The sequence below is a fragment of the Anabrus simplex genome, chromosome 1 (assembly GCF_040414725.1).
Source record: "Anabrus simplex isolate iqAnaSimp1 chromosome 1, ASM4041472v1, whole genome shotgun sequence".
Taxonomy (NCBI): domain Eukaryota; kingdom Metazoa; phylum Arthropoda; class Insecta; order Orthoptera; family Tettigoniidae; genus Anabrus; species Anabrus simplex.
The window spans coordinates 1,584,273,448-1,584,290,096 of record NC_090265.1 but is presented as its reverse complement, the minus strand read 5'-3'; the positions used below and the strand labels follow the sequence as shown (position 1 = coordinate 1,584,290,096).

At 41.9% G+C, this 16,649-nt stretch overlaps 1 protein-coding gene across 1 annotated transcript in view; it reads right to left on the bottom strand.

Annotated features, from left to right (window-relative positions):
• sev (sevenless) overlaps window positions 1–14,988 on the bottom strand; it is a 368,918-nt gene extending 353,930 nt beyond the window's left edge. The window contains exons 1-2 of the mRNA XM_068226275.1: window positions 14,854–14,988; window positions 2,102–2,161 (exon numbers count right to left, since the gene is read on the bottom strand). Of these exons, the coding sequence (XP_068082376.1) occupies window positions 2,102–2,161; window positions 14,854–14,988 (195 nt within the window). The remainder of the gene's footprint in view (window positions 1–2,101; window positions 2,162–14,853) is intronic.
• Between the last annotated feature and the right edge of the window lie 1,661 nt (window positions 14,989–16,649).

Sequence of the window (16,649 nt, the reverse complement as noted above, 5' to 3'; positions counted from 1 at the left end):
TCTTGCATGAGGGTACTACGTCGCCTTCACTACTGATATGATCAGTGTGCCATGGCCAATATTGATGGGTCAGCGGGCTGACTATGGGTCAAGTGCTGCGGGGTGCGATGACTCAAAATGAGCTAATTGAAGTGGCATTACCACTAACTCTAACAATCAGAATGGGTCCCGTCCACTGCTTATTCACACAGTCAGCGATGTGTCTGAATAGTTTGATTGTTACAAGAGCAACATCAGGCACTATCACGCACTATTGCAGAGCGCAATAAGGACACTTGATGAGCATGTTTGAGCATTGAGCAAGTGACTGCTACAGCTAATGACTGCTAGGAATAATACTATCATATTGATATTATTCTTATTATTATTATCTTATCATTATTTCTCTCTGGATCCTCGGGTTTTAATTCAACGGAATGAGGGGCATGGCACGAGGTTCTGAGGATGACCGTTACGTTTCTGGAGTATCCAACGAACCTCATGGCATGCCCAGGGGATATATGAGTTGTCCATTATTATTATTATTATTATTATTATTATTATTATTATTATTATTATTCTCTATTATTTATTTTTCTCTGTATGTGAACATGTATAGGGGCGAAGTCGCCTGTTATGTTCAATAAATGTTCTAGTTCTAGTTCATATCACGCATTATATAAAGTGATATAAAGTGATCGATAGAGTCAAGTAGAACCAGTGGTACAGCCCTGGCCTCCAGATACCAAAATCGTTGGTTCAAACCTGGTAGAGGTAGTCGTATTTTTGAAGGGCGGAAAAGTCCATTTGACTCCCCATGTCGTACAATGTCGGCGCGTAGAAGATCTATGTAGTCTTTATCCAACATAACTAATTTAAACTCAGCCATAGATCGACAGCAGAATCCCTTTTCCATATCATCTGTTATACGAAGGCAGAACGTCGACATTGACACGCAGGCCGTTTAAATGGTGCCAAATCCAGATGGGTGCACAGAGTAATTGTGGCCATACAATTATTTATTTTTCTTTCGTTCTTTCTTTCTTTCTGTCTTTCTGTCTTTCTTTCTTAATATGTTTACCCTCCAGGGTTGGTTTTTCCCTCGGACACAGCGAGAGATCCCACCTCAGCCGCCTCAAGGGCAGCATATGAGCACAGCACTACTCTCAACCTTGCATGGCATTTGCTTTTAGAATTACATTATTTACATTTCGAATCAGTAAAGAATCAAAAAATCCCCGAAACTAGGCACCGGAAACTGCAGAATAAGGTTTCCTCACGGTAAATGATAAATTCGTTTCCTTAATCCCATAAATTCAAAATATGTTTCAGATCTTTGGTAGTATATGGGAAACAGTGGTACCATACATACAGTTTTTACTGATTTGTAAATATCAGTGAGACATATTTGTACCGTATCAATCATTACGTTACATTGATTTTTAAACTAATGGAAAACAAAACCTGAAATACCTGTACACATGCTCTGTGATAGGATAGAAGCTTGGTAGCGCTTATTCAAAATACTGTATATAAAGTTTTATCTGCCATTTACTAGTACACTCACCCTACATTCTTTTGGCACTGTCACTCTGTTCTTTTGTATGTACCTGGATTTAAGATTGGAAGAACGTCTTAAGATATTCGAACTATTTACGCATAAGTGTGAAGAGACCATATATATTACGGCCGTTCTTTCATGGCACATATACAACCGGCCTGGTTGATGTTCTTTCTACTACCATAATTTCATATGAATAGGTTATATTGGGTGAAAAAGTAAGATAACTTGAGAAATTATCTTTTACATAAATATAGCACACTTCTTCCTCTGCAGAGATCGAAAGAACGTCCAAAAGAAACCACAATCTAAATTGTGAACCTTCAAAACTGTGAATGTCTGTTGAACGCGTTAGGAGGACGAATTTGCATACAAATTTTCCAGAGAAGGATATAGGGCCAAGTAGGATGACAGAACAGATTACGGCGAGCAATTAGTGAAGGCGGAGATTTATGTAGTGTGACATAAATACACCAGAAAATAAGAACTGTTTCACTGAACGCAAAATTACTTCAAAGAAACAGGCCTTCTAGATAGGCTACTAATTATATATTTTCTTACCTGTTCTATCTTGCAATCGCTGCCGCAACCAACATCGAAGTCACCTTCTTCCGTCTTGTTCTGAAACAAAAAAAGAAGAACATGGTCAGTGTGGAAGCCAGAGAATGCACTTCTTGCTGCTCTGCGCCTTGTGTTGGCCAGACATACAGAAAAGTACTACTGAAATCTACAGCCGTGCGTCACGGTAAGTATCCTATGAGAGGACTGTGATGACAAAAGTGATCTGAGGGGCGTAGTCTGTTTGCCGTGAGCCTTCTGTTATGAGGGCCCACAACATTATGAACTACAGCAATGGTGGCAGTAGTCCGATGTAAGAGATTGTAGAAAATAACGAAGAAATTAGAGAATAAATTACCACCAGACTCTACAGCAACAAGGAACTTTGGTACCAGCATTGTGACAGAACTTGTGGTTCTAGAATATTGGTCTCTCAGCCATCTGAGAACTCATAACCAGCAACACTGATGCGCTCAGAATTATACTAACCAGAGAGTGAATGCCACTGATGTTCCCAAGGTATCAGACTCGACCCCGATGGTATTTGAGCGTTTTTAACAACAACAACAACAATAATGTGTCGATGGCTTCAAGCACGTTAACCCGCTGAATGACACGACCAGTCCCCCAGTGCCAGTCTATATATGGTGCGCGAGAACTTTTCATTCACTTTTCTCATTCATTCTCTAGGGCAGAGTCAATCTCTGGCATGTTCTGCTATTTCTTGCGGATATTGTACTACCTGAGCTTCGCCTTCAGCTTCCGAAAATTCGTAAGAGACGTTTGTGTAGACTTGTCTATATCTGGAGTTCACCTGTGATGTAATCAAACACGGCGGGATAATGACCAATTCGAATTGAATTTGAATTTGTATATGATGATGCTGGATTTAGAATGTTAAACTTGTAGTATTTCTTTTAATATTTTCTTTCCATGGAAGTGCTTGTTGTACTCTTGTTTTAGCTGTTCTTATTGCTATTGTTGTTGGGTAATTATATTTTAATTTTATTATCACACTACTGTAAATGATCATTGCGACCGGGATATTTCCCAATTGCGATGTATTTGTTAATAATAATAATAATAATAATAATAATAATAATAATAATAATAATAATAATAATAATAATAATTTCTTTACTCTACGTTATGATTTCTGATTTTTTTAAATCCGTCATCAACTGTCTGCAGTTTTCTACTTTTTAGTGAGGAGCAATGTGTTTAAGTTTACAGATTTTAGAATATAATATTACTTTGAGCTCTTTACTTTAGAGGAACATAACATAGACAAGGACCTGAAAGACTGCATTTTAAACCTCTAAAAAAAAAATTCAAAATATTGTATCATTTTGCATTTGCATTTCTATTAATAAAACCCTATGTTTATTGACATTTCAAGCCTATCACCCCTCTTATAAGTTAAACACTATAGTTTATATTTATTTTATTTCCGGATGAAAAAGAACTCAGCACTGAGGTAGCAAAGAAGTATATTGGTAACTCAGTACTTACAAGGTTAAAGGAACTCTTCTGAGATAAAACTGAAATACTCCGACTTCTTCTGAAATTGTCAGCAGTTAGTTAAAGGGTTCTATACTCTCAAACATCTTCACTCCCGGCTCCTGTTAGATTACGTCTTTCTTCGTCTCTGTAGCAGTTTTTATGCAAAAATTACCAGTAGTTTATTTTAATGTGTATTTGTATTTTAGTAAAACTGTATGCTCCAGTCAGGATAGTGGGTGTAGCAATATGAGCACAACACCAGGGACGTGCCAGCGAAGTAACCGGGTAGAACCGCTTCCAATAACCTGAGAAGCGATACTCTGGAACTAGTTCCACGCTCGCATGTGTCACACTCGTTGAGATCAATGAAGAACGACTGGGAGTGTGAAGAGAAATATTCGGTGGTCGGAGAAAACTTAACGCGATTTATTCACACACTCCTTCAGTCGGTTCCGATAACGCTCGAACGACCAACAACGCGAATCCCTATGGAATGGGAAGAGGTGTATCCCTTTAAATTTGCTGTTAGCGAAATGATCCTAGTTGCCAGTAGCGGCGATTGAGAATTAGAAGTGGGTGGGGGGCACAAAAATGTATAGACAACAAAACATTCCCTGGTCCATGGGATACGGCGGGGGCGGGGGGGGGCGTGGGTAGGCATCAAAATTGAAAAAAAATGCAATAACATAGTTTTTGATGCACTCTAAGCGAATTGTGATAGGGACGTAAAGGTTGACAGTCTATAACGAAAATGCGTTAATAATCATACTATACAATAAAACTTTCAGCAAAGGAACAATAATTTTGCATGCATTACAATTACATGGAAGTGGGGCGTGATTATAGTATTAAAAAAGTCGTTTAGTATTTGATTACACAGTAACAAAATAACAGACACTAGATAGAACTAGAGAGACACAGTGATTGAGTGAGACTGCCAAACTGACGAATGTGCGCGGCAAGCGGGTGTCTTTGGCAAAATTATCCCCCGCTACTCTTCGTCGCAGAACATGCTACCAATTACTCGCCGACTCCCCACTATTTGCTGTCGTGCTGTACAATTCGGTTAGCCGCGACGAACGACATTTTTTGCGTGTTTCCGCTATGCATTTTTCTTAATAATTAAACAAATTAAGGGAACGAATTAGCTGGAATGACAACAGGGTTTATGTAAATTCTCTTTTTCAATGATTCTCAGTTTCAGGTGGCTAAAATGGAATAAAAATTTATTCTTTTCTCCACAAAGTGGGGGTGCGACTGCTCCACCTCGACCCGCTAATCGCCGCTACTGCTAATTGCAAGTAAGGAACCGACTGATCGCTTGGATTATTGCATCCGGTTAACAGTCGCTGAATCGAAGATTTCCATTCGATTCTACCAGTACCATACTTAAATGAATTATTAAGCAACTAGACGTAAATTAACTGAACAAATACAGTATGTGTGATTTCCTACCCAAGTGGATATGGGCACAGAACAGATCTACGGTATTATCTGCCTGTCGAAAGAGACGACTAAAATGGATGATCCCAGGAACTCTTGACTTGTAAACGTTAGTTGACGACTACCCTAGCTGAGACTGGCATTGCTTCCACTTACACGTACCCTCTTCCCACTTCCATCGTTCCTATCCGAAGTGCATTGGTCAACGTTATTCTCTTCCGCCCCGTCAATATTTGATTTATAAGGCCTAGGAGTTTTGCATTTTCGTGGACCATCCCTTTACTTTGCCGCTATCTAATTCTTGGAAGGGTCTGACCTCTTCATTTTCTCTTCTGATTAAATAGGGGATAGTTATCTAGTTTTAATTCCCCTTAGATCAATAATAATCATCATCACCACATGTATTATATGAAGATCACGGAAGAGTTTAAGAATGACCTCCGCATTCAGAAAACTTGATTTAGACCATCACAGTCCACAAGCAGCTTGTAGCAATTCTTTGGGAGAAGTGATGGAAGTTTACCCGTGAGGTTCTCGATGAAGTCAGGACGATTCTATTTTACCACAGACTGCTGTCGCATTTAAGTCATTCTTGGAAGTATTTTGGAACCAACTTTGTAGCAGCATCATGTTTGTCCCTAGCCACGCCCGCCAGGAAATGAGTATACGTACAAGTGTTTCCATTTCTTCTTTTACTTTCTAGAGATTACGTAAATAAACACGGACATTTTAAAATTCCGAACAACTAAAGAATAACTGAAATCCCTTTTGGACGCAGTAAAACCAATAGCAGGCGCTATGCATCGGGGAAATTTACGGCGAGTACTCTCATACGAAAATAGAATGAAAACAAGAGACCTACCTTCTCTATTATTTTCTCATCTCTTATCCAGTTTCATTATCTACCTTTAAACGATCCTTGACTATAATACGCACTTAAGTTCATGACAAATGATCTAGAACTACTTTTTGAAACAGGCCTGTTATATTTTCAAACATCTTTTGTTTTACGAGACCTTATGTGTCATTACATTGTTTAATTTCTTCGGTATTTGTGTTTTAATTTTGCTTTAGGCTGACGATGACCTATTACTAGGTCGAAACTAGTCCCTAATCATTTATGTAATTTAAACTCTTTACATTTTGTATTGAAAAGGTGGACCCTAATAATACATTAACTCTATTGTACTGGGATTTCAGAAATAAATTTGCTCTCTTTGGATAATATTCAAAGGGCACCGAGTCTTTCTTGATGAATTTAATTTAATTTCTAAGAAATATTTTCACACTTTTGACAGGGACTGAGAGAAGTGGGTGGAGGTCGATGAAATGAAAATGAAATGGCGTATGGCTTTTAGTGCCGGGAGTGTCCGAGGCCCACCTCAGTCATCCTGGAAGTGGTTTTCCGTGGTTTCCCACTTCTCCTCCAGGCAAATGCCGGGATGGTACCTAACATAAGGCCACGGCCGCTTCCTTCCCTCTTCCTTGCCTATCCCTTCCAATCTTCCCATCCCTCCACAAGGCCCCTGTTCAGCATAGCAGGTGGGGCCGCGTGGGCGAGGTACTGGTCATTCTCCCCAGTTGTATCCCCGACCAAGAGTCTGAAGCTCCAGGACACTGCCCTTGAGGCGGTAGAGGTGGGATCCCTCGCTGTGTCCGAGGGAAAAGCCGACCCTGGAGGGTAAACAGATGATGATGATGATGAGTGTCCGAGGACAAATCCGGCTTGCCAGATGCAGGTCTTTTGAATTGACTCCCGTAGGGAATCTGCGCGTCGTGATGAGGATGAAATGATTATGAAGACGCCACATATACCCAGTCCCCGTGCCAGCGAAATTAATCAATTATGGTTAAAATTCCCGATCCTGCTGGGAATCGAACCCGGGACCCCTGTGACTAAAGGCCAGCACGCTAACCATTTAGCCATGGAGCCGGACAGAGGTCGATGATCCACAGCCCCCCGTAAGGGTGACGGAGGGAGAAGATTTTCACACTTGCAAGCGTTGAAAAACAGTTCTGCCTCCATTGAATTATTATGATTATAATATTCAGAAGCCGTACACAGTCTCCAAATGTTCCAATCAATTTATTGCCATGTACGAACGAGTAGTGTCATGGTTCCCGACGTAGGTGTGGATTCATTCCTGAATTAAATCACTGCCAGTTTTGTGCGTAGCTTTTTTGAATCCAGGAACAAGTTGACTACACATATTAAAGTGCTGCTATATAGTGTAGCTAGCCGGCTCCGCGGTGTAGGGGTAGCGTGCCTGTCCCTTACCCGGAGGCCCTGGGTTCTATTCCCGGCCAGGTCAAGGTTTTTTACCTGCATCTGAGGGCTGATTCGAGGTCCACTCAGCCTATGTGATTACAATTGAGGAGCTATCTGACGGTGAGATAGCGGTCCCGCTCTAGAAAGCCAAGGTAACGGCCGAGAGGATCCGTCGTACTGACCACACAACACCTCGTAATCTGTAGGCCTTCGGGCTGAGCAACGGTCGCTTGGTAGGCCATGGCCCTTCGGGGCTGTTGCGCCATTGGGATTTGGTATGTCCTGTAGTTACGCTTTCTCAAGCCAGTGTCTTCGGCTCCCCCCGCCCCGTCCTCCGAACCAGTCAGTAAAACACTGCTAACGCCTGCTCCATTAAAACTGTATTCTGCATGTGTTGAGTGGCAGACGTAAATTCGAACCATGTTTTATTCGTCTTGTCCAGCGGAATAACGTTAATCACAAGGATGCACTGTGATGAACTTACAAATATATTCATCATCATCAGTCGTATTACTCATTACTGAGTGTGAATGAATGAATACTGATCTGCATTTAGGGCAGTCGCCCAGGTGGCAGATTCCCTATCTGTTGCTTTCCTAGCCTTTTCCTAAATGATTTGAAAGAAATTGGAAATTTATTGAACGTATCCCTTAGTAAGTTATTCCAATCCCTAACTCCCCGTCCTATAAATGAATATTTGCCCCAGTTTGTCCTCTTGAATTCCAACTTTATCTTTCCTACTTTTATAAACGCCACTCAAACTTATTCGTCTACTAATGTCATTCCACGCCATGAGTGCCATGACCCGATTGTTTTGTCCGTGGAGAGTTAGATGCTTCACAAAGTGTCGCCATCCAACTCGATCAGCTTTTCTTAGGACGTTCTGAAGAGGTAGGCCAGTTATCTTCCTAGTCTGATCTAGCCACCTGCTTGCTGTCCTTTCACGTGGTCTTCTGCCTTCTATTTTGCCTGCTATGATAGACTTTTCCATGTTGTCTCCATCCTCTAAGATATGTCCAAGGAACTGAAGTATTTTTTCACTGACAAGTGTAGAGAGACGTTTCACTATATTCAGCTCTTTAATGATGTACTCATTTGTTCTCCTTTCGGTCGAAGCTACACGTAGCTACGCCATCACATTTCAAAGGCATCGATGTGGTCTTTGTCCTTAGCCTCGACGGTCCATGTCTCACAACCGCAAAAGAACACGGAAAATACTACTGTAGTGCTTCAACCAAACGAATCTTCGTGATTTTGGATATTGCCCTGTTTCTCCTTGATCTTAGTTTACTCATGGCTGCACGTCCCAGGACAATACGTCTCTTTATCTCTTTCTCGAAATTTCCTGTGTCACTTATGCATGACCCAAGGTATATAAGGTCATTAACCAACTCCAGTCCCTTTAATCGACCTGCGAGGTGCACTTGATTTCCACGATCAATGCTCATGAGTTTGGTCTTCTTCAAATTCTTTAATTCTTCAAATTGATTTCTGAACAATATAATAGATAAGCAATGTAATTCATTCCGGTTTCCGAACGTTATGAATAAATATATATTTAAAAGTTATTATTATTTTGACGAGGTGGTGCGCTACTGATGTGCAACTTAAGACAAAACGCCATTATTACTACATCATTATATGGTGAACGTTCTAACATCGCGCTATGTTTGTTACATATTAAGCAAGTGACAATATTTCAGTTGACTCGTCTTAGGAAAAGAAAATATTCGACCACTTATCTCTACGAGAAGCCGATAACCTCATGTAACTCCAATCCCGACCAATAATTCATGTGGGGAGTCCAGGGGCTTTGCGCTTGTTTAGCTTTACAACGTTTGATAGTCAGGAAGTACCGTGATCAACTTATTGTATTCATTTCTAATGAACTGATGCTAAAATGTTGGTAGTGACTGCGATGCGTGGAACAAAGTACCATCCCAAGAATTCTTGGAATGAGCCTGAAAATTCGTCGAAAGCCGTGCCAGCATTAATGTCGCCAGTAGTCGTGGGTGGTTATCTGATCCCTTTATCGTTTCTTTCACAATACTATATTTTTTCGTTCCAGAGGTTGCATGCCAGCCCCGTGGTCTAGGGGTGGAATGTCTGCCCCCAATCCGGAGGCGCAAGGTTCAATTCCCGGCCACGTCAAGGATTTTTACCTGGATCTGGGGGCTGGTTCGAAGTTCCAATTGAGGTGCTTTGTGACGGTGAGATAGCGGTCGCTGCCCAGAAAGCCAAGAATAACTACTGAGAGGATTCAACGCACTGATCACGCGTCGCATCGTATCATTGTCCATACTGCATGGATTCTGACCGTGAAATATCCACATGATGTCACCATAGTCCATACGTTACTTTTCCCCCCACCAGTTCGATACTGAACTCCATCACTACTACACAAAGGGCATTCCGAAGACAGTCACGATCCTGGCCTTAGGAAGTTGGGAACAACCGATTCTTCGGTAAGCAATATTGATAAACATCGTTCATCTTGTTTGCCAAACGCAGTAGAAGGTATCCGTGGGCGTCCAAAGCAGTTTCCTCGTAAATCATGAGTCGTTCGTCTCACGAGACAGGTTTCTACACCACACGTCAAATGAGTCTCTTACCCCAAACGAAAATTTCTTTGATGACCTAATAATTTCACGGACATTATGGCCTTCCAGATCTCCCGATCTCACGCCATTAGAACTTGTTCTTGTCAGGTTACTCTAAAGATCGAATTTATCGTAATCGACCAGGAACAATTGACAATCAACAACATTGACCCATAGGTACTACAGCGAACTGCCAGAAACATGCAACGACGGATAAGTTACTGATGTTTTGACGAGAAGAATGAGATAATATACAGCATCTACTGTACTGTGAGGGTAATGATTTCTGCCCAAGATACTGTATATTTAGAAACTTATTGCGCCAAACAGAAGGGAGACACCAAGGGAGCTGGCCGTATGGCTAGGGGCACGCAGTGTGAGCTTGAATTCGGGAGATAGTGGGTTCGAATCCCAGTGTCGGAAGTCTGAATATGGTTTTGCGTGGTTTCCAATTTTCACACCAGGCAAGTGCTGGCGGCTGTACCTTAATTAAGGCCACGACCGCTTCTTTCCCACTTCTAGCCCTTTCCTATCCCATCGTCACCATACGACCTATATGTGTCGGTGCGACGTAAAGCAACTTTGTAAAAGAAAAGTATTTAAAAACACCTGCTTTATATGGGTTACTCTGTATGTTCAGAGCTGCTGGTATTCGTTTTAATATTGTCTAATTAAGTGAAAGTCAATATAGTATGAAATAAAATGCAAACGGCGTAGCCATTTTGAAAGAACGAGTCCTGTTAAGCAACACTGGGCGTGGTCAGCATGTGAATAGGTAGCCACGTGCTATTGGCTAGAGGAGGAGCGGGAAGGATCTGACCACCCTACAGGAAGTAAACTCTGGTTTAGGATGTCTGATCAGTGACCCCTGGTCTAGAAGGGAGCAATGACTAAGTCGCTACTTGAGCCACTTGGTATTTATTTCTTTGTTTCCTAATCCGTTTACCCTTCTGGGTTGGTTTTCCCTCGGACTCAGCGAGGGATCCCACCTCTGCCGCCTCAAGTGTAGTGTTCTGGAGCGCGAGACTTTGGGTGGGGGTGAACTGGGAAGGAGGACCAGTACCTCGCCCAGGCGGCCTGACCTGCCATGCTGAACAGGGGCCTTGTGGGGGGACGGAAATATTGGAAGGGAGAGGGAAGGAAGCGATGTGGCCTTAAGCTAGGTACCACCCCGGCATTTGCCTGGAGGAATGCAAAAACCACTGAAAACCACTTCGAGGGAATCGAACCGCCCTCTACTCAGTTGACTCCCCGAAGCAGAGTGGATCCCGTTTCAGCCCTCGCACCACTTTTCAATTTTTTTATGGCAGAGCCGGGAATCGAACCTGGGCCTCCGGGGGTAGCAGCTGATCAGTAATCACACTAACCACTACACCACAGAGGCGGACCTCTTGGTACTTATTTTATGAAATGAAATATGTTGCGTTACATGGATGAAAGAAAGTGTTTCGCGTATTCGTTTCAAAATTCAACCATCTCAATTCAAACGTAAAAATTCGCTTTCGGTCCTTGAGACGTCAGTAATTAGCTATAAATGTAAAAGGGACAGAATGGTCTGACTGCTATGAAAAGATAATTTTGTTGTTTACTTCAAGTCGTTCAGTCTAGAAGGAAGCCTGTGTATCCTGATAGGGACAGTGATTGTGCGTTTTGGAATCCAGCCCCGCCTTCTTCCGCCAGGTTTCTGCACGGCAACAGATGGTTGCCGAAGAAACCCGCCAAGACTCATGTCCCCCATCCGAATGTGAGACACAATACCCGACAATTAGGACCATCCTGCAACAAGGGAAACCCTTCCTCACTTCCTGGCCTTGAAAGATTAAAAAAAAAAAAAAAAACGATGGTCACTAGACTAGATAGAACGTGCAACCAGTGTGATAGATAGGACTTAAAGGAATGGGATATAAACGGCGTGAATCTACGGTACAAAAATAATATGATTGTTCAGCAACCATTCATTACCCCGGAGGGCTGGATTCTAAGACAGTATCACTAAAGGTCGATCAATCAATCAATCAATCAATCAATCAATCAATCAATCAATCAATCAATCAATCAATCAATCAATCAATCAATCAATCAATACTGATCTGCATTTAGGGCAGTCGCCCAGATGACGGATTCCCTATCTGTTGTTTTCCTAGCCTTTAAAGCCTTTACGATTAGAAGAAAACAGCAAAAACTGATAGCGGTGCCTTACGTTTGAGTTCTAAATTCAAATCTACTGAATTACCTTTCTTTTCAAACGTCAACTACCTCTCCTCCTATGATAACCACAATACACGATCTGGGCCCTCTCTGACTGTATCTCTCAGTCACTACAGTGCTAACGATAGCTCCTTGCTAGTCACTGCCGCCATGCTGTGAAATACCCTCCAGGCGAACATTAGAGGTTTGCGTTCACGTAGGAAATTTAAGATAGATTGCCGAAATCACTTGCCAAGTGCATTCAACTGATCTGTATGATAAGTGAAGTGTGAATGAGCAGACTTTTAAATAATTTATTTCCTAGTTGTATGCTTATACTACGGTTTCTTATTTTTACTATTGCTGTTTTATTACCTTAATTGACATGATACTTATTATTATTATTATTATTATTATTATTATTATTATTATTATTATTATTATTATTATTATTATTATGTCCGACTCGTTGGCTGAATCTCCAGCGTACTGGCTTCGGTTCAGAGGGTCCCGGGTTCGATTCCCGACCGGGTTGGGTATTTTAACTTTCATTGGTTAATTCCAATGGCCCGGGGGCTGGGTGTTTGTGCTGTCCACAACATCCCTGCAACTCACACACTACACATAACACTATCCTTCACCACAATAACACGCACTTACTTATACACATGGCAGATGCCGCCCATCCTCATCGGAGGGTCTGCCTTACAAGGGCTGCACTCCGCTAGAAATAGCCATTATTATTATTATTATTATTATTATTATTATACTCGGCTCCTTAGCTGAATGGTCAGCGTAGTGGCCTTCGGTTTAGAGGCTTAGGGTTTGATTCCCGGCCGGGTCGGGAGATTTAAAATTAAATAGTCAATTCTCTTGGTTCGAGGTGTCCATACTGTTCCCTGCAAGTCACACACGACACACAACACTACCATTCACTACTATAACACATACTTTCCCAGACACGGCTGATGTCACCTACCCTCGTCGGAGGGTCTGCCTTACAAGGACTGCATTGTGCTTACAATAGGCACATGAAATAATTATTATTTTTAGGCCTATATAATAACCATCTGAGAGAATAGAATACAATTTTGGGTTTATGATATGTTATTGTGGGCCAATGGCAAAATTCTTTCGTTAGGTCATTCGTTCGTTCGTTTGTTTGTTTAATAGTGCATTATAATTATAAAGACTTCCTTTAGGTTCAAATATAAGCTATTTAAAGGAGCAAGCGATCGATTAAAGAAAGTGAGAAATCAAAGAGTGAGAAGAAAATATTGATGATTTATCAATGATTTAGTTTTAGGGGCATTAACGCCACGGCCATCAACTTAAATATTAAAAAATAATGTAGGAAGAAGAAATAGGTATTTGGATTAAATGTTTTGATTATTTACTTGCCACTGAGGCTGAAGAGCACCTTTATGCAACATCTACACGAGACGGATACAAATCTATGCATATATGCGCCAATGCTTTTGCTTACTTAAATAGGATATAATCATAGCTGCGCCACTGGCAACTATCACAGCAAGTAAGAGTTTTTGCTCAGAAGATATCTTTTGATGGAAACAAAACACAGACTGATCCTGCTCACGCGCAAATAGCTCAAGCAGTGCTCGCGAGCCACGCGGACATCACGAGTGGCTCATGAGCCGCTCGGCTCACAATATGCTCGCAAGTGTGTGCGCACCTTAAGTGGAAACAATGGCAGATTCAGCTCAGGTGCCCGTGATCATCACATCACACGAGCCTCAGGGGTACTCCCCACTTTAGAAGAATTAAGGTTGCTATATTTGAAAAACGGTGGAGTTTTCTGGTGTTAAAGGTACGTGATGCTGAACAAATGGAAGATAAGGAAAATGTGAAGACGAAGAAGAAGATGGGGTATAGAATAAAGGATAAGTGGGAATAAGGCAGTTTTACAAAATTTAAAAAGTCGAAAACGGATGAGGACAATAGTTGATCAAGAAAGACGATATTTTTTGCAGTCTGTTGAGCGTCTCATGAAATAATATCTGTTCTTAAAATGAAATTCCAGCCTTAAAAGAGGTTATTCCATGTTCTAATGAACGTACTGACATAAGATCTCTTTTGAGTGTCATTATATGCTACTGTTCCAGAATAATGGATCTCAAAAACAGGTGAACATCTCTGGCCTTTCTTTCCACCTAATTCGAGGTCTGATTTCCCAAGAAGAACTTGGACTATCCTTAATAGGATTCTATGTGGTCATGGAGTCTGTGTTGCGTCCCTGTATAAATGGGGAAAGATACAATCCCCTGAGTGTGACTGTGGTGCTCCTTTTCAAACCATCGAACACATTGTAAAGGAGTGTAGCAGAAGAGCCTACCTTGGAGATTGGTTTGATTTTCTAGAGGTCAATACAGAGGCTCTAGAATGGATAACAACTTTGGACATTAAAATATAATGTACTTGCTTTCCTGTTTCTGTATATATATGCCATACGATAAATAAAATCAATCCCACCACCTTAATCATTCGCAGTCGGTGAAACAAGCTATTCACGTAGAAGTGGAAGTGGAGCTAGATTAAGCTATCGCCACTCACTCGAGCTGTGTGTCCCTAAGGACTAAGGAGGATAGAATACTGATTGAATTACTAAATGGAGAGAACCAGTCCTTACTCCTATCTCCACTATCTCACTAGTAAAGTGTGACAATGAGGTGAAATGGTTGGCTCACGCATGCTGCCTAATTTTGACTAAACACGGATAATGAAAATCAGTTTGCCATTGAGAGAGGGCGAGGTTGTTCCCACGAGGGGGCGCACTCAGGTGTGAAGGCATGTAGCCGCAGGTGGGGACTGGGGGCCTGCTTCCGGCCAACAGCTTCTCTATTACCAGACTGATCTTTAAAGTCCTTCATATTCTTCCTAGGTGTCGTACAGTCAGAACTATGTCCATGTCTCCATTACCAGAAAGTCAATCACATCCTTCCTGGGATATGCCAGCCTTAACTCTGCAGTTTTCATTCATCCTTTGCAGGTTGCTTCTAGACCAATATCTCCATTCTGGGCGAAAGGAATAGTTCTGACTCCTCGAAGGATTAAAGAAAGAATGACAACCATTGGTAAAATTAATAAGGCAGTACAGTCCGAGAACACTAATGGGTTCTATTTTGAAAAATAAGATTAAGAATTGGAGAGAAATGAAGAATTAAATCAGTGTTCAAGTGTATGGAAGCAATGCCATACTGAATCTATGGCGGAGGCTTCCTCAATACTTGGAATTCTTCTACTTTTATTATTATTATTATTATTATTATTATTATTATTATTATTATTATTATTATTATTATTATTATTATTATTATTATTATTATTTATGAGTCCCTAGTTGTTGAGTTCGACCCCGGATCAGTCCCGTGGTAATTGCAGGTGCTCAAATACGCCAGCCTCGTGTCCGTAGATTTACTGGCACGTAAAGGAACTCCTGTGGAACAAAATTCCAGCATCTCGATTTCTCCAAAAACCGTAGAAAAAGATTTAAAAAATGAAGTTCCCAGAAGGAAAACGTAATTTAATTTCATTGATTGCAAATGTTAAAAACGTTTAAGCTCTTTGGACTTTTCTTTCTTCCTTTCTTTCTTTCTTTCTTTCTTTCTTTCTTAATCCGTTTACCCTCCAGGGTTGGCTTTTCCCTCGGACTAAACGAGGGATCCCACCTCTATCGCTTCAAGGGCAGTGTCCTGGAGCGTGAGACGTTGGGTCAGGGGATACAACTGGGGAGGATGACCAGTACCTCGCCCAGGCGGCCTCACCTGCTATGCTGAACAGGGGCCTTGCGGGGGGATGGGAAGATTGGAAGGGATAGACAAGGCCTTAAGTTAGGTACCATCCCGGCATTTGCCTGGAGGAGGAGTGGGAAACCACGGAAAACCACTTCCAGGATGGCTGAGGTGGGAATCGAACCCACCTCTACTCAGTTGACCTCCCGAAGCTGAGTGGACCCTTCTCCAGCCCTCGTACCACTTTTCAAATTTCATGGCAGAGCCGGGAATCGAACCCGGACCTCCGGGGGTGGCAGCTAATCACAGTAACCACTCTTTGGGCTTTTGCGAACGTGAAATTACCAGCGTTTCGCCCCAGTGTAGCGGTGCGCTCATCAGTTGGATTGTTACGCCTTTAAATAGTTAGTGGGATGTTTAACCAATAAAATTATTCTTATTCTTTCATTTTGTTGAGGAGCTGCCTGGCCGAGGCGGTAAAGGCGTGCTCGGTTCGCCCGGAAGGACGTGGGTTGGAATTCCCGTCAGGAAGTCGTAAAATTTAAGAAACAAGATTTCCACTTCCGGAGGTGCATACGGCTCTGAGGTTCACTCAGCCTACACCAAAATGAGTGCCAGGTTAATTCCTGGGGGCAAAAGCGGGCGGGCGTAGAACTAACCACTCTACCCCATCACGTGCCGAGGTTACGAATGGTGGAAGCCTTTATCTTCCACCCCTCCAAGGGCCTGTACGGAAACGACTTTGCTTTCATTTTGTTGTCTTTCATGTCCGTTCCCTTTCTCAAGCTATATCTTCCTTC